At 41.0% G+C, this 24,593-nt stretch overlaps 1 protein-coding gene across 6 annotated transcripts in view; it reads right to left on the minus strand.

The window, feature by feature from the left end:
* shank2b (SH3 and multiple ankyrin repeat domains 2b) overlaps nucleotides 1-22,581 on the minus strand; it is a 188,969-nt gene extending 166,388 nt beyond the window's left edge. For all 6 annotated transcript variants that reach the window (XM_019892616.1, XM_019892598.1, XM_019892583.1 and 3 more), the window contains exons 1-2: nucleotides 22,066-22,581; nucleotides 3,362-3,589 (exon numbers count right to left, since the gene is read on the minus strand). In XM_019892616.1, the coding sequence (XP_019748175.1) occupies nucleotides 3,362-3,571 (210 nt within the window). In that variant the 5' untranslated portion in view covers nucleotides 3,572-3,589; nucleotides 22,066-22,581. The remainder of the gene's footprint in view (nucleotides 1-3,361; nucleotides 3,590-22,065) is intronic.
* Between the last annotated feature and the right edge of the window lie 2,012 nt (nucleotides 22,582-24,593).

Below are 24,593 nucleotides of genomic sequence, written 5' to 3' on the forward strand. Positions count from 1 at the left end.
CAAGGGCCACTGGGACCAAACAGTATCACCTCTGTCTTCTTTTCATTGAAAGTCAAGAAATTTTGTGCCATCCAGGTTTTGATTTCTTCCAGGCAGGATAGAAGTGGCCTTAATGAGAAGGCGTCTTTTTTGCTCAGTGGGACATAGATCTGGCAGTCATCTGCATAGCAGTGGAAGGAAATACCATGTTTCCTTCAGATGGAACCAGATGGGAGCAGATACAGCGAGAACAGCAGAGGCCCCAGAATTGAGCCCTGTGGAACACCACATGACAGGGGAGCAGTGCGTGACTCAGAGCAGCCAAGGCTGACACAAAAGGTTCTGTCAGCTAAATAGGACCTAAACCACTCAAGAGCGCCACCGCCAATGCCCACCAAGTGCTGCAAACGAGTCAGCAGAATACTGTGATCCACTGTATCAAATGCTGCAGTTAAATCCAATAAAACTAGACACACGTAGTCTCCAGTGTCATTTGCCAGCAGGATGTCATTAGAAACGTGTAACAGGGCTGACTCCATGCTATGCATCGTCTTGAAACCTGACTGGAAGACCTCCAAGATGTCATGTTCATCCAAGAAAAATTTCAACTGCATGTGCACCACTTTTTCCGAGTGAAAGGAATGGTTGACCGAGTGTTACGGCAAGCGAGGATTTTTTCATAGAAAAAAAAGCATTGCTCGATGGCAAACAGTGACTTTTATGTTTTGTTTTGTTTTGTTTTAATCAGCCCTGGTAGTGCTGTTTTACTGCCATAGTGCTGCCGCATGACAGGCACTATTTGGAAAGAAAAGATAATGTATGTTATTAAAACTTTGAAAACGCTTTCTGAGTACCGTCTTTCATTGTAGATGTCTCGTTACAATGTGGGCACCTGCGGCTTATTGTTTGTTTTTTCCTTTAAAAATGTAGTGGGTACAGTTTATAATCAGGGGCACTCTATAGTTGGGAAATTGCAGTATGTGCCACTGACTACAATTTTTTTATTTTATTTTATTTATTTATTTATTCCCGTATGCCCAGGGGAACAACATTATACACATCGACCCATACAGCATATTACACTCATATCGTGTAAATGCAAAATACCTGGGGCATACCGGGTAATTAAAAATGAAAAGTGAAACTGACGGCTTTATGAGGACGTCATACAAATAAATCATGTACAATTCCCAACAGCACACGCTTATAAAATATGTCATGAATGCAAGCATCCAAATAGTCAGCACCGCTATAAATAATAGTGCAGTTGTAAATTCACGTGAGTTCATTGCAGGAAAATGGGTTCAGTTCGGTTCAGTTTTTGTAAACATGGATGGATGCCTGTCTCTATTTAGCGCAGTGAAAAGGTATTTGCCCTTTTCTCCAAATATTCCTTTTTTGGGATAGTTCTCCCACTTTCTTGTTTAAAATGATAAAACAAATAAGTAAATATCAAAAAAGATAACCCAAGTAAAAACAAAATTCAGCTTTTAAAGGGTAAAGGGTGTGCCACAACTTAAGACAGCTTTCACTGTGTGAGAGGCAGGCTTCCCCCTGAACTGGTCGCCAGCCAATGGCAGATTTTATTTATTAAGGATAAAATTGATTCAAAGCTACCTGTGCTTTGAATGGACTGTGTGAAAAAGTAATTGGCCCCTAAAAGTAATAACTGCTTTCGAGGCCCCTTAAACCTAATAACACATCTGTAGAGAGATTTGACCCATGCGCATGTCAATTTGTGTTGGGCAGAACCCTTTTAGGTTACAATTGCATCCTGCTAATAATCTCCACTAGTCGGCATAGGAACACTAACAGGGAAACAACTCAATGCAGAACATAAAGTGACTGTAATACCATACATAAAGCGCATTGGATTATATGGCGCACTGTTGGCTTTTGGGAAAATTGAATGCTTTTAGGTGCGCATTATAGTGCGGAAAATACGCTATATACAATTACTTTTACACTTAAACATTTAGGTTGGGAAACATTGTTCAAAAAAGTAAGAATTTGAGACGAGGGCAAATAATTTTTCACAGCACTGTATGTCCCTGTGACCACTCCAGTAAGAGGATAAGCAGTATAGCAATGGTCACAAGGCTTTTTGAGACCGAGCGCTTCTTGACTGACTGGTGCTAATTAATGCAAAGGGCTATTAGTTTAAATAAGAAATGTGCTATTATGTTTGCATGCATGTTTGCACTGAGGATTGAGAGGAAGAAATTTTATCTATGCTGCATGGCATACATAAATCATATTTGACAATAAAGATGACCTTGACCTTCACCTTGATTATTCCTGATATTCAACTAAGTAAAGGGACTGATCATGTTAATGATTTCTCGCAATAATTCAGAAGTCAAACAGTTAATTATCAATATGAAACATGTTTCTATAAATCTGTGTTTACATTTCCAAATGACCACTTGTACAACATTCCCTGGAAGTCAAAATGTCCAGTCACCAGTGAGCTCAGGTGAGAACACTCTTGTGTTCTTTGGGAGATACTTGGTGTAAACTAAACGAGCACCATCATGGTGACCTCTGCACTCCAGAAAATGCACAGATGGATTCACACATTCCACAGTCTGAGCTTTTTATTTGACTTTCAAGTTTGATTTATTCAAAGTCAATTCAGAACCTAAAGCAGACGAAATACAAATTGAGACGAAATTCCATCTGTATTGCGTCTCTCACTATAGTTTCAGTGTGCAACATCCATTTGACACAAAGAATGCGTGGATGTTTGAAGTTGTGAGAGATGGCACTAACATTTTCAGGAGTGTTTTAATCTTTCTCCTAGTTTCAAAAGATTGATATAATCAGAATGCTTACTGAATACAGAAACTGCCAACATATAATATTGACAATAAAATTGTTACGTATTAATTCCACAGACAAATTAGAGAAGATGGTACTGAAGTATAGTACAGCATAGTAAGAAGCATAGTACAGAAATTGGAGCAGAGAGCAACCTAAACCTGCATAAATTGTTAAAATATCTATGAAGAAATAAATATAACAGAAAAGAGATATTTGTTGTCAATAACATTCATGACCTTGCCTTAAGAAGCTCGAGAAAATTACAAGCTCACATATTTTCTGCATGCTCAGCTTCAAAAAAAGATGAGCCGTGATTGTTTGTTGATGGAGCCTTGAGCAACTGTGATTGTCATTTTCACTGGACAGAGAGCGACAAAATGGCTGCCACCGATGATGGCGAAAAACAGGTGGATTTATTCCATCTTATTCCAAAATATGAATGAAAATGCAGTGTTTACACAAGTGAAGTAAGGTACATAGAACATATTGTCAAGCACATTTTTGAGTTGACATCCCCTTTAAGGCCCCCATGCCTCCGTCATCCATCAAAGTCACTCACCGTCTGTTGTAGGTCGGGGATGATAATGCGGATGACCTGTGAGTTTATGTGTATGTCGTCCATCTGGTGTGACAGAGGCTCAGCGGTGGCCCTTATCGTTTCATAAATGGTTTCTTCATGGGAGCTTTCAGAGGCGCAGTCGTCGGAGTAATCAGAAAAACTCTGGGCCATCTCATCCTCACTAGAAGTGGGGCTCCGGGGGATCGTCATCAGGCCTGTCAGATTTTGCTGCGTCAGACAAGGAAAAGTAGGAGTCAATCAGTCAGTCTTCCTCAGTTGCTTCATTACCATACATTCAACCATTTTGGCGGTTTTCTATGAAGATGCTTGATCATTTCATCCTCACCCATCCCACTTTTGGTGAACAGTGGACCCTGCCAGAGTTTAGAGACTGTAATAAACTGGTTGCCTACCAGATAAAAAATGAGAACTGCATGTCATGTAATACCATGAGTCACACCTTCGTCAGGCACTTATGACTGACCTAATATTGTGGTACCTCTATCATCAAACGACATTTTCAAATTACAAAATGCCTCAACAGGAAATGATTGCCTTTTGTTACGAAAGAAATTTCAAGATACGAAAAGAAAAAATACAGTATGGTCTGCTCCTCGCTGCTCTGCCAGTGGCTCTTACCGAGCATCTTTGGCTAAGAGGGCTCTCTATCGTATGGGTCTACTTATGTAGATAGGTAATAGATAGATATGTGTCTCTGCGGTGTCCTTGTCATTCGCCCCTAGGGCCATGAAGCGTTCAGTTAGTTTTAGGTAAATGTGAATCACCCAGAATAAGTGTTCACCAGTCCGGCGATCGCTCACTATGCTCATATTTGCCTTGGACATTTTCGAAGGATTGTTAAAAGCCGACAAAAGAAAACGTCCTTGGATCCGTTCTTTACAAAACGCCAGGCAAAAACCACTTCGGAGAAAAACAGGGACTAAAGAGGGCAAAAAACGATGAGGACGCAGTTAGAATTTAAATGACAATCATTTTTATTCTTTAATCTATTCTTTGGGTTTTTTTTTACATTATGCACAACTCTCATTTATTGTGCAATAATCAATCGTAACATGTATTTGTTACATATTTTGATGCATAGACTTTAAGTCATACTTTTTTGCAGTGATATATAGTTACATGTTTACTGTCTTTGTATCCTACAGTCTGTGGTCTGGAGTTTTATCAACTTTTGTTGTCCTGCTGCCATTTTTCACTGATTTCTGCATTGGTTGTGTTAAGTTTTCAACTTCTACTACTTTACATTTTGCAGTGTTATCTGTGAAAAGTGCAAAAGGCAATACTTACTAATAAAGCTCAGAGTAAGTTACCAAAACAATAAAACGCCACATCAATTATAGGCAGGTACAGTAAGTGTGCAATGAGTAAAAATAACCAAACCTTTGTTTTTACATTATGCACAACTCTCATTTATTGTGCAATAATCTAATTGTAACATGTATTTGTTACATATTTTGATGCATTTTTAGGCTTTCGAAAACATTTATGTCTGAATTTTGGGGGGCTTGGAACGGATTAGGGCATTTACATGCAAAACACGTCTTTACTTACAAATTGTTCTAGTTGAGACATTTCTTGCAGAACCAATTCATTTAATAAGTAGAGGTACCACTGTAGAAGACGTTCATAAAATTTGGAATACAAAAATATTTGGAGGGTGACCGATGTGCAGTATATCATGTATTTTCTTAATCAGGTCACAATATTGCTGCGGCAGCTGAAGCTGTTCCTTTGAGTTAGAAGATGTGACACTTTTCAGAAGAAACTATCATAATGTTGCTCATGTTTGCTGACAGCCAACCCCTTGGAATTGAAATCGAGAGTAACCTCCAAAGAGCTGACTGTGGAAAAATAGTCACTCACACAGCTGACAATTGCACTGTATGTGGCGAGAGTTACAATTTTCCAGAAGCATGATTGAAAACCATTTAAAATTAACCGAGCATTTGATTGACAGTGTCATAAGGATGAGTGATAATGTGCTACAATTCTCCATCTTTCATGAAATGTACAGCAGCAGTTCAGGCAGGCACTGACTGCAAAGAATTGTAATTGAAATGGCAAAAAAGATTAGATTCACAATGATGTCAATTTGCACAGTTACGACTGAGTGGTGCAAACTGAAAATCAAGATACCCTGCATTAAATTCACGTGGCACATACCATTTTGTTGAACTGTCTTAAATTAAAGATGGGAACCTACACTTCAATCATATCTTGGTTTATTGATTGTTTGCATACCGGCATGTAAACAAAATCATCGAAGGTCAGATCATAGGAAATCTGTCATGGTCCAAACCTAACATACAGTTAGGTTACATACCCTTAGGGCCAGGGGCAGTCGGAAAAAGGCAAGACCTCTGTCAAGGCTTAGGCTTCAACATTTGTCAGACGCATTTGTCAGGCATAGGTAGTATTGGTGTGTTTGGCAACGCGTGTCAATTTGAGAAAAGAATAAAAGGCACGTAAGGATGCAGATGGTCTTCAGGATTTTAAAAAATAAACACAGATTGCATGCCTGTGTGAATATAAGAGATTAAAATGAGAGAAAAGAGCAAGCTCTTCGTGTCATAGTTAATCATTTTTGTTCCGGCTTGAGTGAGAATGCTCGTTGCTACATGGAAGTGCACTCTTTTCTCAAGTAGGCTTTTAAGAAATTGGCTAACTTTCAAATTGCACAGACCCAGTAGTGACTTGCAAAAAACTACCGGTCGTGAAATCTTTTTGACAATTGGCGGTCTGCTTGCATTTGTTTATCTGTGCTTATTTGCTGTTTCGAATGCTCTTAATTCAACTCCAATCAATGTTTTGTTTTTTTTAAATTTCATCCAGACAGCATATGTACCACTTCTTAATTGTTATTGTCCTCGATTACATACGAGTTTCCTGCGGCGATTATGATTTGATTTCTCAAAATCATCACATCAAAAGTCAACGGGATGGCAATCAATCCATCATTGGTCCCTAGGGCCACCAAAGGGTGGTGATGTTTTTAAAACAATATAATAAAGCTCATATGCATGCAAATTAAAAGCGCAATTGTTTTGTTTGATCCCCTCTTCATTTAAACGACAATGATGGAAGATGACTGAGACTCAAAAGGAGAGTGACGGGCGTAATCACCAAGGCATTCATGCTGCTCGGCATGGCGCTTTGTTTGTTTGGCTTTATTCAAGATCCGTCTTGTACCAGGGGAATCATCTCGCCTCCCCTCATGGGAATATATATTTTTTAATATTTCATATGTTTGCTCATAACATTTACTCCACATTTACTGCACGACAACTCAAAACATCATTACTTACAGTTTGATGTTCATAGCGTGATTAACCCTTTCAGGGACAGCAGTTACTACAGTGGACAGCTTATCATGTTTTCAGGTTACGGGGTGCAGGAAAAGGTTTTGGCAAATTGTATAGTTTTGTTTTCTTCCTGATTACATTTGCCCTCCACCTTACTCACTTGTTTGTGATTGACAGCTTTTAACATTGATTAAGGCCCACCAGTGCCAGTAGGAGACAAATGTATTGATGTGCCAACATACAGGAATTTATAGTTAAAGCAACATCCATCCATCCATCCATCCATCCATTTTCTCATCCGCTTAATCCTCACAAGGGTCGCGGGGGTGCTGGAGCCTATCCCAGCAGTCTTTGGGCAGTAGGCGGGGGCACCCTGAACCGGTTGCCAGCCAATCGCAGGGCACACAGAGACGAACAACCATCCACGCTCACACACACACCTAGGGACAATTTAGAGTGTTCAATCAGCCTGCCATGCATGTTTTTGGAATGTGAAAGGAAACCGGAGTACCCAGAGAAAACCCGTGCAGGCTCAAGGAGAACATTCAAACTCCACACAGGGAGGCCGAAGCTGGAATTGAACACGGTACCTCTGCACTGTGAGGTCAACGCGCTTACTACTGGCCCACTGGGCTGTCTTGTTAAAGCAACATCCAGATATTTAAATATGGGTGGTCAGTCAGGAAAACATGGTACTCTAAAAATGCAGATTTTTTTCTAATTTAAGGCACGGTCAATTATGCATGATGGAAGACACTATAATGAATATCTGAACCACAAAACAAAGACTATCCACACGAAGGCACCATCCTGAAGCCCATTTTTACATTAATACCATTCAAGTTTAATGTTCAGCAGAAGGTTTAATGGAAAATGTTCCATTATACAAACATGACCCAGTTCCGCCAAATGCTTACATCTGAGTCCTGTCTACACCCAATGAATATTCATGAGAAACTATATTGAGTAACAGGGGGGAATGGAGGGAATAAACTATTCAACCTGACCTGCAAATGAGGCCCCAAAAGGCACTACAGGTACTGTATGATGGGAATATTCAGTACAGTATGTTTCATGACAGTATACAATTATAAAATTTGTTTCAAATATCTTCTGTTGTGCTATTTCCTTCACGTTGAGTCATTTATTTTATTATATAGCATATTGTTGTTCTGGCAATGTGGTTGCTGAGTTTATTTGAATGGTTGTTTTGTTTTGTTTTTTGGCGGGGGGGCGTGAGAGGGGTCTAGTTAACACATTATGTTTATGACATCAGTGTACGAAATCTGTTGGCCAACTTTGTTGTTTATGCTGCGTATATTTAAAAAAAACATTTGAATTGTTTAGCATGACTAATCAAAGTATGTGTGGAGATTTGTTTTCTTGATATTCATTCACGCATCCTCTTGAAAAGGTTGACAAGAAAGTAATGCAAAAATGAAAACTACAGTAAATTTCAGATAAAAACTCTATGGAAGACTTTGAGAGGTGAGAAGTCAAGATTGCAGTCGAGTGTGGCCTGTACAGTGGACGACTGGTCGATAGAGGTTGTTTTTCTCCTTGTCTACCAGGTACACCCAAAGGACAAATATGCCTGAGGCAACACCATCTGAGGGATTTTTTTTTCCCTCATTCCCCGGGAACGTGAGCTCACCCGGGTGATTTGATGTCGCCAGGATAAATTCTGTCAAGGGGGAAATTCTTAGAATTATTTTTGTTTTCTCTTGATTTCGCTAATATGATTTACCGACTTGGCTTCACATGTCAGAAGAGAAGGAGGCATAGTTTACAGATCAATGACCATTCCATTGTTCGGGAAGATTGCAAAGGGGTCGCGAGAAGTAAACAAAGATGTTGGGGGTCAGAGCATCTGTTTTTGGCGGAAAATGTCTGTTTACAGGGGCAGAGAGTGAAGGAGGTGACCTATGGAAGGCCCACAAGTACGGATGTGATGGCACCTCGAAGGGCACATTCAGTGAAGGGCACCGTGCCAGCAGTTGACAGACATCCACTCTTGTTGTATTGGGACATAATTGTTTGGTTTGGGGGTTTAATAACCCGAATAATGGGGAAATAATGCTCCACTTGAGCCCAGTTAGACAAGGTCGCTGTGCTATGACTGGTACAAGACATGTTCGACTCATGGTTGGCTGCTGTTGGCTCAAGGGTGGCTGTTGCCTGTTGCTAGGGTAAATGCTGTCCTTGTCCTATCACTAAGATGCCTGATGAACTGTGTTTTTCAGTAAACAAATGGACTTCCCACTCTCTCAACCAACATGTCATGTATGATTATTTTCCATGACAAAGTCACAAAGACGAGAGTGATGTGCAGTATTAGTGCAACTATACTATATTGACAATTTCACATTCGGCTTACAATTGTGATTCATGTGGAGGTGGACAGTCCAGATGCTATTCACCTGAACTTGATATATCGAGATAGCAGTAATGTTCAAATTCATCATGGAGTGACAGCACTCTGCACTACTCAGTGAGACAATGTTTACTTGAAGAAGTGATAAAAAAAACATCGTAGGCGACATTGTTGGCACTCTTACATGAAGGAAAAACAACCATTCATTCATTCATTCATTCAACATCCATCCATCCATTTTCTCATCCACTTTATCCTCACTAGGGTCACGGGGGGTGCTGGAGCCTCACCCAGCTGTCTTCGGGCAGTAGGCGGGGTTAGGGTTAGGCTGGATGGTTGTTCGACTCTGTATGCCCTGCGATTGGCTAGCAACACTCTGAACCATTTGCCAGCCAATCGCAGGGCATACAGAGATGAACAACCATCCACGCTCACACTCACACCAAGGGACAATTTATGACAATTTATGTCCCTTTATATATATATATATGTGTGTGAAAATTTGGTTGCCGGTCAACAAAATATCAGTCGGGCGATGAAGGTTGGGTACCACTACCCCACTCTATCCACTTCCATACTTACACACACACACACACACACACACACACACACACACACACACACACACACACACACACACACAAAACCCCCCCCGCCTCACTCTCAAAAACCCCACCGCTTCACTCTTAAGGGCTGAAATATGTGCCACCAGAAACTAAATCTGAATCATTTATATTTGAAGTTGAACGGCTGAACTTCAATAAGTGTATTGAAAAACTGAATTCATAAATTGAATAAAGAGATGGTGGCACAGTGGTCAACGGGTTAGCACAAGTGCCTCACAGTGCAGAGGTCTTGGGTTCCTGTCTGGACTTTCCATGTTCTCCCGGTGCCAACGTGGGTTTTCTTCGGGTACTCCGGTTTCCTCCTTTCTACATTCCAAAAACATGCATGGCAGGTTGATGGAACACTCCAAATCAGGGGTGCCCATTACGTCGATCGCGATCGACAGGTATCTCGCGGAGTGGTGCCAAGTCGATCGCGAGGGGTGGAGAGGGAAAAAAAAAAAACCTAACAAACATTTGTGTATCTCTATGAATGTTCGGAATATACTTTTTGTGTTAATGCACACTGAACCCAAATCATCCTATCAGTCTCACTTTCACAAAAAGTAATTAAGAAAACAAAAAATAAAGCAGGTCACGTTATTGTACGGTGGCGTGTACCTGTGTCACTGGAAGTTGTTCGCGTTTAGCAGTCTGCAATGGCAGCTTGCGATCAGAGCTGTTGCGATGGAGCCTTTATTATTATTATTATTATTATTATTGTCAGGCAAAGTGCATTTCGTGTACAATTCACCGATGGCACTCGCAAAGAATGGGAATTATGAAGCGACGAAAGAAGCATTTCAAAACTGTACATGTAACAGGCTGCAAAAGTGAGTCGCATGCCTCCGCGCCAGGCTGTTGCTCATCATTCCATGCGTATGTATGCGCATGCGCGTGTGCGCGGTAACAGGTCGATCGCGGAAGGTTGATTGATCGAAAAGTAGATCTTTGGTCAAAAAAGTTTGGGCACCCCTGCTCTAAATTGTCCCTAGCTGTGATGACTGCGAGTGTGAATGGTTGTTCGTCTATGTGTGCCCTGTGATCGGCTGGCAATCGGTTCAAAGTGTACGCTGCCTCTGCCGAAGACAGCTGGGATAGGCTCCAGCACGACTGCAACCCTCGTGAGGATAAGCCGCTTGGAAAAATGGATGGATGGATATTTGAGTATTCGATAGAATTTTCAGTAGGATATTAATATACTAAAATATTCAGTAGCTGCATCGCGACAACTGTCCCATCCATCCATATCCTCATGAGGGCGTGCTGGAGCCTATCCCAGCTGTCTTACACCAGTAGGCGGAGTACACCCTGAACTGGTTGCAAACCAATCGCAGGTCACACATAGACCAACAGCCATTCACACTCACAGTCACAATTTAGAGGGACAATTTAGAGCAGGAGTGCCAAAACGTTTTTGACTGAAGATCTACTTTTCGATCAACCAACCTCCCGCGATCGACCCGTTACCGCGCACTCACGCGCACATACATGCACATGCCATGATGAGTAACAGCCTGACGCGGAGGCATGCGACGCACTTTTGCAACCTGTTAATTAAACCGAGGGCAACTTTGCCAAAAACGCCTTTGGAAAGGTGCACCCAAAGTAAATTTGTAGCTGTTCTTGAACCATTTGGAGCATAGTTTTGGTCTCTTTTTGATATATTCAAAATGTTGTCATGATGAATATTTCTCCCATACAGTAAGAATCTGTGTCAATGTTCCTGTCACTGAGCTATGGATGTTCGAAAAAAGAAAAAAAAGTTGAATCTTATGTTCGTCTAATTTCTTTTCACAAAATCTGCCTTGAAAATGGATTTAGAATGTTGATTAGGACTTGAAAACACTACAGGATCAAAGCTTGAGGTCTCCCCAAGTTCCGGTTCAAATTCGACAATTGTAACATGTAGGGCAGGGGTCCCCAACCGCCGGTCTGCGGACCGGTACCGGTCCGCCAGGCATTTGGTACCGGGCCGCACAGAAAGAACTTGCCTTAATTCCGTTTTTTTTATTTTGGAATACGAAAGATGTTTTATTTTGAAAAACTACCGGATTCTCCGTTACATCCGGCTGTGTCACGCTTGACACACGTCAAGCCACGCTTCTCCATCACGTGACCGATTACTTCAAAACAAAACGCAAAGCTCGCAAAATGAGTAAAAAAAAACTGCTCGAGATCACAAATCACGGCGGCCTTAAAAGTACGTTCGAGACAACTGGATTAAAGTTATGGCTGAATACTCTGAGATCGCCACAATAGCACTGTTGCTATTTCCGACATCCTACCTGTGTGAGGCGGGGGGTTTCTGCAGCAACGGCGACGAAAACAAAATTACGAAGTAGACTGGACATAAACCACACACTTGAGGTGTCATTGTCTCCTATTACTCCGAGATGGGACCGTCTGGTTGCAGAAAATCAAGCTCGGTGCTGTGGTGAGTCGTCATTTTCATGCACTTTGAATTTGCATTGCATCGTATTTTGAAGGCATTAAACATTGCCATAGCGATTGGAGTGTTGCGGCCAGATTAGACGCTCCTTGTGTTTATTATTATATTTCGAAAACACCACAGTTTCACACATGTACTCAGCTGACGACGTGTATCAGCGATTTGTTTTGACAGATGACGGAGGGCCCTTCAGTGGGCCCTCCTAACTTTAAGGGTTTGACTATCGGCGCTCATGCGTACCATTTGAAAATGCTTTACTCGGCCCTCCAGATTCCTATTCTTTGCCCATGCCCTCGGTGAATCGTGCACACATGGAGTGACGCGACGCGACGATAAAAGATATAGCGCAACAGCTCCGATCACAAGCTGCAATTGCACACTGCTGAGCGCTAACAACTTCCGGTGACGCAGGTGACGCACCACTGTAGGTTAAAGATTTACCTGCTTTATTTTATTTTATTGTTTTAATACTTTTTGTGAAAATGAGACTGATAGGATAATTAGGGTGCAAAGTACATTAACACAAAAAATATATTACTAACATGCACAAAGACACACAAATGGTTGTTGTTGTTTTTTTTCTCCTTTACACCCCTTGGGATTGACTTTGGACCAGTCCGCGATCTACCGGTCGATCGCGATCGGACTTAATGGGCACCCCTGATTTAGAGTGTTCCATTAAACTGCCACGCTTGTTTTTGGAATGTGGGAGGAAACCGGAGTACCCAGAGAAAACCCAGGCAGGCACGGGAGAATATGCAAACTCCACACAGGAAGGCCGGAGCCAGAATCGAACCCTGCATTTCTGCCCTGCGAGGCCGACGTGCTAACCAGTCGACTACCGGGCCGCCCTGCTTGTATTTATGACTTTGTCAATGTGTGATTGCTCGTGCAACAAGTGTACAAACATGTACAGACATGCAAAGTTGAAGTCCCGCTGCTGGTGATGTGCGCCTCAACAGTCAACAAATAACTCAACAAAGAATTATTGAGCCTGCTGTTATTGTATCACCTCTGCAATCATCACACAAGCAGGATGGCTGGTCAGTGTAGACCAGTCATTGCTTTCTTTCCACACGCTGAACCTGGCTTGGAGCACAGATCATTCATTGCATTAATTATATATTTTAAGAGTGAACCAAATACCTGTATAACTACTGAATGATACTGTCTGCAAGTTGAGATGGTAGCAGCATTTTTAAATGCTGTAATGTTGAGATCATGGTCCATCCATCCATCCATCCATCCATTTTCTGATCCACTTTTATCCTCACAAGGGTCGCGGGGTGCTGGAGCCTATCCCAGCTGTCTTCGGGCAGTCGGCGTGGGACACCCTGAACCGGTTGCCAGCCAATCACAGGGTACACAGAGACGAACAACCATCTGCGCTCACACTCACACGTCGGGACAATTTAGAGTGTTCAATCAGCCTGCCATGCATGTTTTTGGAATGTGGGAGGAAACCGGAGTACCCAAAGAAAACCCACACAGGCACAGGCAACACATGCATAATACACCCAGGAAGGCCGTAGCCGGGATCGAACCCACGAACTCTGCACTGTGAGGTCGACATGCTACTGGAGCACTGGGCCACCTGATATCATCATATTGAATACAAATGCTTTTCTTGTCATTTTTAGGCTTTGTCACTCATGCCGAGGACATGTTTTTTGAGCTTGTACTTTTGTGTATGTAAGTACATGCAATTTTTTTTTATCCACCTAAACTCATCAAAGGCAGACTTTAATCTGCTGGAGCCCGGAATCAAACCCATGACCTCTGCACTGTGAGGCGGACGTGCTAACCGTCGTGCCCCGTGCTGCCCGCTGCAACTCCAGTCAGAGAAAAAAAAACATTTAACATCAAGGTCAAGCATATGTCTGTAAATTTAGTGTATGATCTGTACATTGTCAGTGAATATACATCTGACGTCGCCTTCTGTCAGCTACTTTTATCCTTGGAATGTGCTTGAGAGCAAATTATGTTTTCAGACTTTTATTAACATTGCTAATTTCCACAGCACAAATAAATATGCTTTATTTGCATATAATACACATTCAAAAAATGTCAATGAAAAAGTAACAAACTCCTATTGTCTAAAATAACACTGTATACACCTGTGTGTATTTTAACTACCCAAAAAAAGAACCATTTCCATCAAGAAAATAAAATAAAATACTATTATATATAATAATCATCTGTGTTACCATTTTCAAAAATCAAAAGACTAGCACTGCATGAATTCAACTCGCTGTATGCAGGAATGTTTTTGCTGAGGTTCCCTCAAATGGAATCAGTGAAAGGCTCATTTGTCAGTCTGGTTCTGGTTCTGAGATTTGCTGTCATTTATGTCAGAAAAGGTATTCTTATCTTTATGGTCGTGGAACAATGATTCCTGGCCACAGCAGATATCGCTTTATCTCATATCTTACAACCATATGTGGGCTTTTTCTGTTGTGAATTGTCCAACACGCTCCTGCCAGAATCACCACATACCATAAAAAAATATCTCTGTGTCTCAAAACATGCCGTTTATCTCCCGTTTTTGGACCGAGGTCCGGAACACCGACAGTATCAAGTTTTGGAAATCTAATGTTTTGATGCTCCTGTTGAAGTTTGATATCGTAACAAAATGGGAGACACTCGCTTGGTTAGGGCAAGGTTTTCTCTTCCTTTGAATGTATATTGTATGCAGCACGTTATTTTTTGCAGAAAGTAGCAGTAAGTAAGTATTTTTTGAGTAAGTTATAATCTTATCTACATTTTGTTTTTGAGCATCACCCCCCTCCCACCCCTTTGACTGCTAATATTGTTATTTTTTATGCTAATCCTAAATAGAGACAGCATGTGGGATGACACTGAATACCAAGCATTTGAACTAACACATTCAAATGAAAATTAGACACTAGGCGATGCTACCGGTATATATTTCAAAACATTTTTGTCACATATTATATTCACCATAAAACTATGGCTAAGGATGTAGCAACAAAAATGATCCACTTGATTGAATTTGCCTCTTTCATTTCCTGAGTCATGATGATTGTAACTGTCAGGCCCTCCTCCGTTTCTTGTACACATTGTTCACATCTTTTGAGGAGACGAGCGACTACACCACCGAGTTCCCAAATGACCAAAATGAAGCATAGCAGACCATACTCATTTTCCTCTTCATTATCTGATGCGTCACTCTTCCGCGTCTTTGCTTCCTAACTCTTGTTGTGTGATTAAACAATTATCCTCCGAGAGGCAGATACTAAAAGTTTATCAAACCAGGCAGAGGCGTGAAAACCCAAAAGCTTTTATCCTCCTCTTATACTGCAGATGACGTGTAGGTGCTAAAAAGTAATGTACCAAGCTATTGTTGGTGTTTTATAGGCTGTCTAATGGTTCTTACTTTGCATCTTAAAAAAAAAAATCCTGGTTGCAGGACAGAGTCAATAATGATTATTATTGTGGCATTTTACGGCGTAAACAGCCTATAAAGATGTGAATTGAGGATAAAGTGAATCTCACTTTGAATTAAAGCACCGCCAGTGGCCCAGAGAAGTAATTGAAGTCCTAGTGTGGATTCGTAAAGAAGTAATGAAGGAGAAACAGAGAGATGATGGGCTGCTGTTCACTGAACCAAAGTCTTATCTCTCCTTATCTTACCCTCCCTCTACACATGTAATTTCCTCTTATCAGTGAAGAACACACCAAAATAAAAACAATACAAGAATGCAATCAATTGATCAATTCTTTAACTTATGTTGTTGTTTTTTTTTGTTTTGTTTTTTTTTAGTTGAGACGCAATGTTATGAAAATGTAACATCACAGTGATTGTGAATAAAACTGTCCCAGTTTTGCATGTTGGCCTTGCAAAAACAAATCAAACCTCCACTCAGTGAGCACATTGTAATAGCTTTCATTTTTAATACAACAGGATATAAATCAGCAACCCTACGTACCGTTTGCACAACAGTGGTTAACAGTGGCAACCAGAATGTGTTTTTACGCAAAACCCCAAGAAATTGAATTGAACATGATGACGATTAAATCATTTTAAAGTCATGCTTACACCGAGCCGTCTATATTAGTATGTCTTTGCGACAGTACCCCTATGGATCGGTAAAACACCATCCCACTTGTTTTTTCCAGTCACACATACAGTAGTAAGTATCACATATAGTTAGTCTAAGACCATTGCTGCGTGACAGCGTACAATTTAACAATTGTGGCACATGGCCCAGTGATGCATGTTGACATTATCCATGAACAAAGGCCACAGTAAGTATGGATACTATTCAAATCTTCAAATGGCACGTCACAACAACAAGCAAGGCGGGGAAGCGAAAAAAAAAAAGAAGAAGAAGAAGAATGAAGTAATTTAAGCCGCAGTTGCAATCTGTGTTTTCTGTGCCATATTTCGAATTGGAATGGCAGGTTAATGGACTTTCAGGCCGCAATTGTATGTACAAAAGAGAAGCGGGGAGTGAAGGGATGATGATGATTGCATTCATTTGAGGGGCTGCCACCCTCACTTCCAGTTAAGTTGCACAATGGCTTGTGCTTTTCTTATGATCAAGATGTTCACAGGAGATGGAGGGAAGATTCACAATACAAATGCAAGTTTGAGAGTGTGGCTGGGGGCATACTGGACAAAAGAATTGTACCTGATTATTTTTTTTTTTAATGTTTTTTTCATTGATTTACTGTCTGATTGACAGTGAAATAAGAAAGTCTTGAGAAATGAGATCAGAAATACTTAATTATATTATCTCAGTGCCGTGAAAAAGTATTAGCCCCCTTCCTAATGTCTGGGTCCTTTGCATATTTATCAAACACAAAGATTCCTGTTCATCAAACCAATTTTATTGTCACACAGAGACAACCCAAGGAAATACAAATTGCTGTTTCAGAATGCCAATATAATTTATTGAGACGCACACAAAAAAAAAAATCTAAGCCTACCTGTCCCTATGTGAATAAGTAATAATAGGTCCGAATCTAACAATGTGTTGTGCCAAGCTTGGCAGCAGAAACTGAAATTAAGGGTTTACGCTAATTGGAGATGAGTCTTTCACAATTCTGTGGAGAAATTTTGGAAAATGTAAATGTAAAAAGAACAACATTTAATATAAAACATTTAGGGCAGCGGTGGTTAGCGTGTCAGCCTCACAATGCAGAGGTGCAGGGTTCGATTCCAGCTCCAGCCTTCTTGTGTGGAGTTTGCATATTATCCCCATGCCAGCGTGGGTTTTCTGCGGGTACTCAGGTTTTCTCCCACATTCCAAAAACATGCATGGCAGGCTGATTGAACACTCCAAATTGTCCCTAGGTGTGAGTGTGAGCGCGGATGGTTGTTTGTCGATGTGTGCCCTGCGATTGGCTGGCAAACAGTTCAGGGTGTCCCCCGCCTACTGCCCAAAGACGGCTGGGATAGGCTCACGCAAGCCCCGAAACCCTTGTGAGGATACGCGGATCAGAAACTGGATGGATGGATGGATTTTAGAGGTGATATTTGATGAAAAAAGTTTGTCTACCACTGACCAAGAGTTATGTAATTCCAATTAAACAATTTTCTCTTGTTGGATAATGGATGGATGCAAAGAAATAAAAACCAAATCATATATATACTGACAAGATAAATATGTAAAGTACAAGCAAAAGTAGCATCATAAGCTTCATATGGAATAGATATTTCAGCGGGGCATCAGCTATAGTAATGTGGGTCATGTTAATTACCGTGTCGACAATAACTTGATATTTATTCCGATCATGAAGTGCATTTCATCTAAAGATGTAAACATAAACATACTGGGATTTCATGGTTCTTTAAGCTTGGTGTCCAGTTTGGATTGGAGAAGCCACTGGCAAAACTATAGCATGCAGAAGTATCCATTTGGAGGGAACATCTTTCCAACCACATGTACACACACTCGGCTTTTCTGACACACACACACATGCACAAACACACACATGACATGCACAGTGTGATTGAAACTTAACTGGCACAGAATGTAAAACAACTGCCTGAGTCTGCAGTGATACATGTATCCAAAGGAAATGCACTGCTTTGCATCAATTAATCATATTAAATGAAAGCAGCAGGAAGAGAAGGTGAACAAAACAAGTCAAGTTGCCTGACTTTTGGCAGCACAACCCAAGGCAATGCCTTTAGCACATTGAGACGCAATTTCCACTAAGAAGAATAACGCACGGTGTTACCAAATACAGCACTGGAAGCAGCATCAACCACCAGAGCGATGGCGCGGCTGGAGCCTCCACCAGTGATCAGCAAGTAAGATGCGCTCCAATCATTCCTCTTGGAATTCTTCAAATCACTTGAAATCGAAAATGAGAAGGAGGGCCACCTGCTGTTCCTTAATTCTTTCACTGCCATTGACGAATATATTCGTCACACAAAATCATCATGCCCGCTACCTTTGACGAATGTGTTTGTCAAACCGTTTTTCTTTTTTTTTTAACAGGATGGGTGGGCCAGTGATCCGTTAATAGATGAGTTGATGTGTCTGGCCAACGTCTGGGCCATCTTTTCTGAAGTCTTCAAAGGTGGAGGCAATTATTTATCCACCTTTAGATGGCAGCACCGCTGTTGATGAGTGATCAGCCAATGTGAAAAAAAACAAGAAAAGAAGAAAGAAGGTGGGGCCTAAGACATACTGTACTATAGAACTGAGAATTACAGATGGCTGACGGTTAGAGTCGAGGCAGCCGTTGACTGGAAACGTACATCAAGAAAACATTGCTGAAATGCTGAAGTAATGTGGCACATTACATTGTCAGTAATGTTGCCAGTGCAGCAATGACAAGAAAAGTGTTTCATTCGATTACCTCATTACTCAAAACTTAACACTGCTGTTAATGCCAATATATTTAAATGCTGTTCCTCCACTGATTATGACTGCATATATTTCTATGATGTCCAGATCATGCATCCATTGGGAGAGCAAAGAAGAGATTTAAAAAAAAAAAAAACACAGTGGAGCAATCAAAAAGTATTATTTTGTGGTGTTTATTTTTCTATAATTCACAGGCGGGCAGAGCTGTTTCTCTCCGACATATTGTGAATGTGTGAACACACTTTTAGTTGGTTCTCAAACTCAACTCAAAATAAATATATTTTTTTCCAATGTAAAAATTGTCATGAGCTATAATCGGGGGGAAGACATGCCACACACACGCGCGCGCACACACACACGCACACACATGCACAAATACACACATGGACATGCTTGTACTGTATATTGTTCAAGGTTCATACAGTTTGGTCAAATTTGAAAATTGTAAATTCTGGAGTTATACTTTGCATATAAATTCTTTCACCATCAAAACCTTTTTCTCAATGTTGGTTATGATGTTCAAGATGTTTTTTTTTTTTTGCACTTTAAATATATTCAACAATCCTACTTACGCCCTGAAGTGCCTTCACGTACAGCCAAAGGTTTGTCTACCATCATTTGAGTGCCACTGGTCTAAAGCCATCCATCCATTTTCAAATACACTTATACTCACAACAAGGGAAGTGGGCGTGCTGGAGCCTCTTTCAGCTGTCTTCGGTCAGAAGGCAGGGGACCCCCTGAACTGGTCGCCAGCCAATCGCAGGGAACACATAGACAAACAACCATTTGCACTCACACTCACACCGACGGACAATTTAGAGTGTTCCATAAACCTACCATGCATGTTTTTGGAATGTGGGAGGAAACCGGAATACCCGGAGAACAAGCAAATTAATACACAGGAAGGCCAGAGCCGGAATCGAACCCTGCACCTTTGCACTGTGATGTCAATGTGTAAGTACGCTAAACAGCAGAAAACACACCCTCTCTACTCATCGTAGATTATCTTAATACTATGCCAGGAACTAATTTATAACATCCGAGTGGCGGTGAAGACTTCACACTTCAATTCATATGAAAGGCTGCCTACATGGCTCAGTCAGTGCTGTTGCAGCAAATGAGTTGAGAAAAATAAAAGTTCATACACAATTTTACGTGTGAACAGCATCTATGAACTGTAGTGCATGTATTCAAGGGAGATGTTGATTTGGTTAAAGAAACCAAAACCGAATAGATGTGGAATAAAGCTCCCAATAGGGGAGTTGCACGATGGCTTATGGCAAACGTTTTCATTTGAAGGCCACCGACAGAAATATGGACGGATGCAAGGGCTGCCTTGAAATAACTTCTACTTTAATCTGCTTTACTAAATGCACTAAAGTAAGTCAGTCAGGCAATTAGATATTGTTTCTATTTTCTAGTTATTAGTCTGGAACAGGGGTTGGGAACTCGGCTTCTTCAAGAGCCATACCCTGCCTGTTTTCGATCTCTCTTTACTTTAGATCTCTATTTTCAAGATTTTGGGGATGTCCTCTGATCTGTGGCCACACAGATGCCGGCTGAAGCAAAATCCTTTGAATGTTTAGATTGAAAGAGGCAAAAGAAAAAAAAAGATAGATTTTTTTTTAAACCATTGAGTTATAAAAAAAACTTACAAATGGATAATTGTGACAGTTTATGATAGATTAAGAGGAATCATTAAGGAATACTGTGGATCGAGTCAGAAATGAGTGTCATTATTATCATCCCACAGAGTTATGAGCAAATGCCACAGACTATACGGGTAGTTAAAAATTGTAATGTGTATGACTCCCTTTTTTTTGTTACAGTACGCAAGCCTGCTTAAAAAATGTAATGCTAGAAGCAAACTCAATTCTTTGTTTGGTTTCCAATCTTTACTTTCTCATTCAGACTGTATTTCAATGATAATTATTATTGATGTTGATGCATGAAAGCATGTGTTTACTTTAATTGACTTCAGTCAGAACGAGTGAATTGGACTGATTAAAATTTTGTCAACCCATGTTCACAAAAGCTTATTATGATTTTGAAACTAGATATTTCTTTTTTTGTTTGTTTGTTTGTTTGTTTGTTTCAAATTAGGACACTCTTTTAAATTTTGGGAATAACTGGGGACTGTTTGATTTAAAACATATCAGAAAAAAGGAAACAAATCTTGATAAATTTTCTGAAATGCTAACAAATATCTTGCTTTGCAAAACAAAATTTCTGCTTCTTTTGGTGTACTGGTTTTGCCTTTTACCTCAACCTGAGTTTGACAGTTTGGGAATTGAGTTCTTCGGCCAGGAGCAGTTACACTTCCAGTAAATGTGAGTGTATGACCATGAGTTGGTTTAGAAATTTACATCCACCCCATTTCTGAAATAATAGCTACACCCCTCGACAGGAATAGCGTGACAGAATTTTATTTTAGGCTGGGGGCGGGCTAAAAAATGTTTGGAAAATCTGGCATTTCTAGGAATAATTACTATCAAGAGGGACTGAAATACACTACTGGGAGCCAGGATGCTTTACAAGCAGAGGTATGACCGTCGGGACCATCTGCATGTTTTTCGTGGTGTTGCTTGCTGTATTTGCTCACCTGGTTGGCTAAGTTGTTGTTCATGGGAATGGTATTAAACCCATAAATTAATAAGACATTGTACCTTCGTGGTCGCATATTCGTATTTCGTGCACACGTTTTAGCTACGATTGCACGGCCACAAATTCGTATTTGGACTGCACGTTTTATCGACTGTAAATTATGCTGATATTTTGTTGTCAGCCAGGAGCTTCAAAGATTCGAGCAAGAAGAGACAGAAAACAAGCTGTCATAACTTTAGGGAGTTTGTTCTAAAGTGCATCGTCGTCAGCAAGCATGCCGTTTCTCAAATCCACGATGAGTTCATAAATGAAATGACTTGACATCTTCGGCACGCAACTTGTCAAACTCCACTTAAGACAAGAATCAGTGAACCACTTCAATGTTAATAAAACCACACCCAAACATAATACAATGTGTTAATCCAAGGTCGATGGAAAAAGAAAGCGAGCGAATTTTATTGTCAAAACCCCAAGTTCAAGCACCAAGTTATTTACTCTTACCTTGGCCGCTGTCTTCGATCCACTCGACCTGTTTTAATCACTTGTGTTTTCGTCCAGTTTTTCTCTGTTTTTTGAACATGACGAACTGTTTCTGATCCCAGATTCCGGAGGCACCCGGACAAACTTCCACGGAAAGCGCTGCTATGGAAACGCCGCGAGCAGAGCAGGTCCGTTCTGGGCACACCTAGCGTAGCGAGAACGGATGAGGAGGAAGAAGCGGGTGGAGGCGCTTTAAACTTCGATCTGCCGGCACGAAACCCGACTGTCTCGGCGTCGAAATTCGATGAGAAGCACCAAACTGCCGACCGATGAGGATCTGAGTGAGCGCACGGTAACAGATGCGCTGCAGTGATCTGGAAGGTTGGCGGGGAGGGAAGCGAGGGAGGGACCAGACACAGGTGGATCCATGCCCGAGGAACATAGGCTACTCTATTTTTGTCACCTCAAACCTCAAATGGTATTGATATTTCTAAAGCACTCCAAATCCAGCACGTATCCCCTCATGAACGCTTTCAAGGACAGCGGTCACTACAGTGGACAATGGACAGCTTATCATGTTATCAGGTTACAGGGTGTATGAAAGGGTTAAGCATCAGAGGTTTGAAATTATTTTATTACTGTCGTACTTTTGCTATAATTCGTTATGAACCACCGAAATCTACTTTCCTCAATCCGATTGAGGATTTGTTTTTCTGCTTGGAGCTGGAGAGTGTGTTGGGGTTCAGAGGTCACTCCTCCATCCAATGGATGCTGCGAGTGAGGAATTCACAGGGGATCAGTATCGGGGATGTTGACATGAGACATTTACACAGTTTCTTCCTTCGCTGCATCACAATGGAGAATATCAGCTGAAGGCTCAAATCTAGAAGGCTAACTTGAGAGTAGCGTGTCAATGGCCGGGGGGGATGAGGATGGTGGCCAGGAAATGAGGTGATGACACCAACCAGTGAAAGGGTTACTGTGGTTGTGAAACTTAATTTACAGCCCTGAAGGCTAGGTATATATGTATTTTGTTTATTTTATTTATATTTCGTACGTCTATAGAATACTGTATCCGTGTTCTTTTAATGAACTCCACAGTAATGTGGATGTTACTTTGTGTGTGAATAAAAATGGTTACAAATTCCTTGGCAGTATGAGTGCAGTGTGTGTAACGCCAAACATTGGAGTTATGCTCTTATTGTGAAACCTGCTATATATATATATATATATATATATATATATATATACACACACACACACACACACACATTCTGCTGAGCCAAATGATCTTGAATGTCATTTCTTTATGAGATAAGAATAGGTGCTACACAAATGTGATTTATTATCATTGCTGATGTTATTCTGGCTTCCTCCCACATTCCAAAAGGATGCAGTTTGGTTAAAGACCCTGAATTGCTCAAGTGTGAATATGAGTCTTAATGGTTGTTTGTCAAAACAGTATGTGCCATGTGATTGACTGCGACCAGTCCAGGTCGAACTCCGCCTCTTGCCTGTCAGCTAGGATTGATACCTGTATCTATTACCTGCCATCCTAATGAAGACAAGTGGTAAAGAAAATGTCTGGATAGATGGTTTCTTCAAAAGGGTCCAAGCACATTTCAAGGGTGTTCATTTATTCATTTACAATCACTTATTCTGTTCTGGGTTGTGGGTGAGCTGGAGTCTGTCCCAGTCGACTTTGTGTAAGAGGTTAAAGTAGCTGGCACACACTGGACTGGTCACTTGCCAATCACAGTGTCATGACAAGTGTGGGTTTTGGTTTTGTTCATCATCAGTATAACCAATGTAGGAAATTGATTTCATGTTACGTTAATAAAAAGTTTGTAATCTATTTTTTTTAAATGTTTTGAGATCAGAGGGAATAAAGAAGGCTAAATATATGTTGAACAGTTGAACACTGCATCATAAAAAAAACTGTCGGCTAATCATAAAAAAAAAAAAAAATCTGTAACCTGCCCTTTGAGCAAACAGGCGATCTGCGAACTTATGTCCTCTCTCTCCCTTTCACTTCCTCTTGCTGTCCGTGTGTGTCCCAGAAATGGTGGAGTCAAGGGTGCCCCCTGCAAATAAATGGTCATTACCATGACAACCACTCGACAAGCTGGAATTGGAAGATGCTGTTCATGGCAACAGTGGCAGGCAGCCAGTTCCAACAGCCCGGCGCTATCCTTGGGTAAGCTGTGAATGCCAGCATTTGGTAGTGTGTTTGTATTATCCTCACACACACACACACACACACACTATATATATATATATATATATATACACACACACACACACACACACACACACCCTCACTGACCACTTTATTAGGTACACCAGGTCCAACTGCTCGTCAACACTTAATTTCTAATCAGCCAATCACATAGCGGCAACTCAGTGCATTTAGGCATGTCGACATGGTCAAGACAATCTCCTGCAGTTCAAACCGAGCATCAGTATGGGGAAGAAAGGTGATTTGAGTGGCTTTGAACGTGGCATGGTTGTTGGTGCCAAAAGGGCTGGTCTGAGTATTTCAGAAACTG

Source organism: Hippocampus comes, unplaced genomic scaffold (genome assembly GCF_001891065.2).
Source record: "Hippocampus comes isolate QL1 unplaced genomic scaffold, H_comes_QL1_v1.1 scaffold198, whole genome shotgun sequence".
In the NCBI taxonomy this organism is placed as follows: domain Eukaryota; kingdom Metazoa; phylum Chordata; class Actinopteri; order Syngnathiformes; family Syngnathidae; genus Hippocampus; species Hippocampus comes.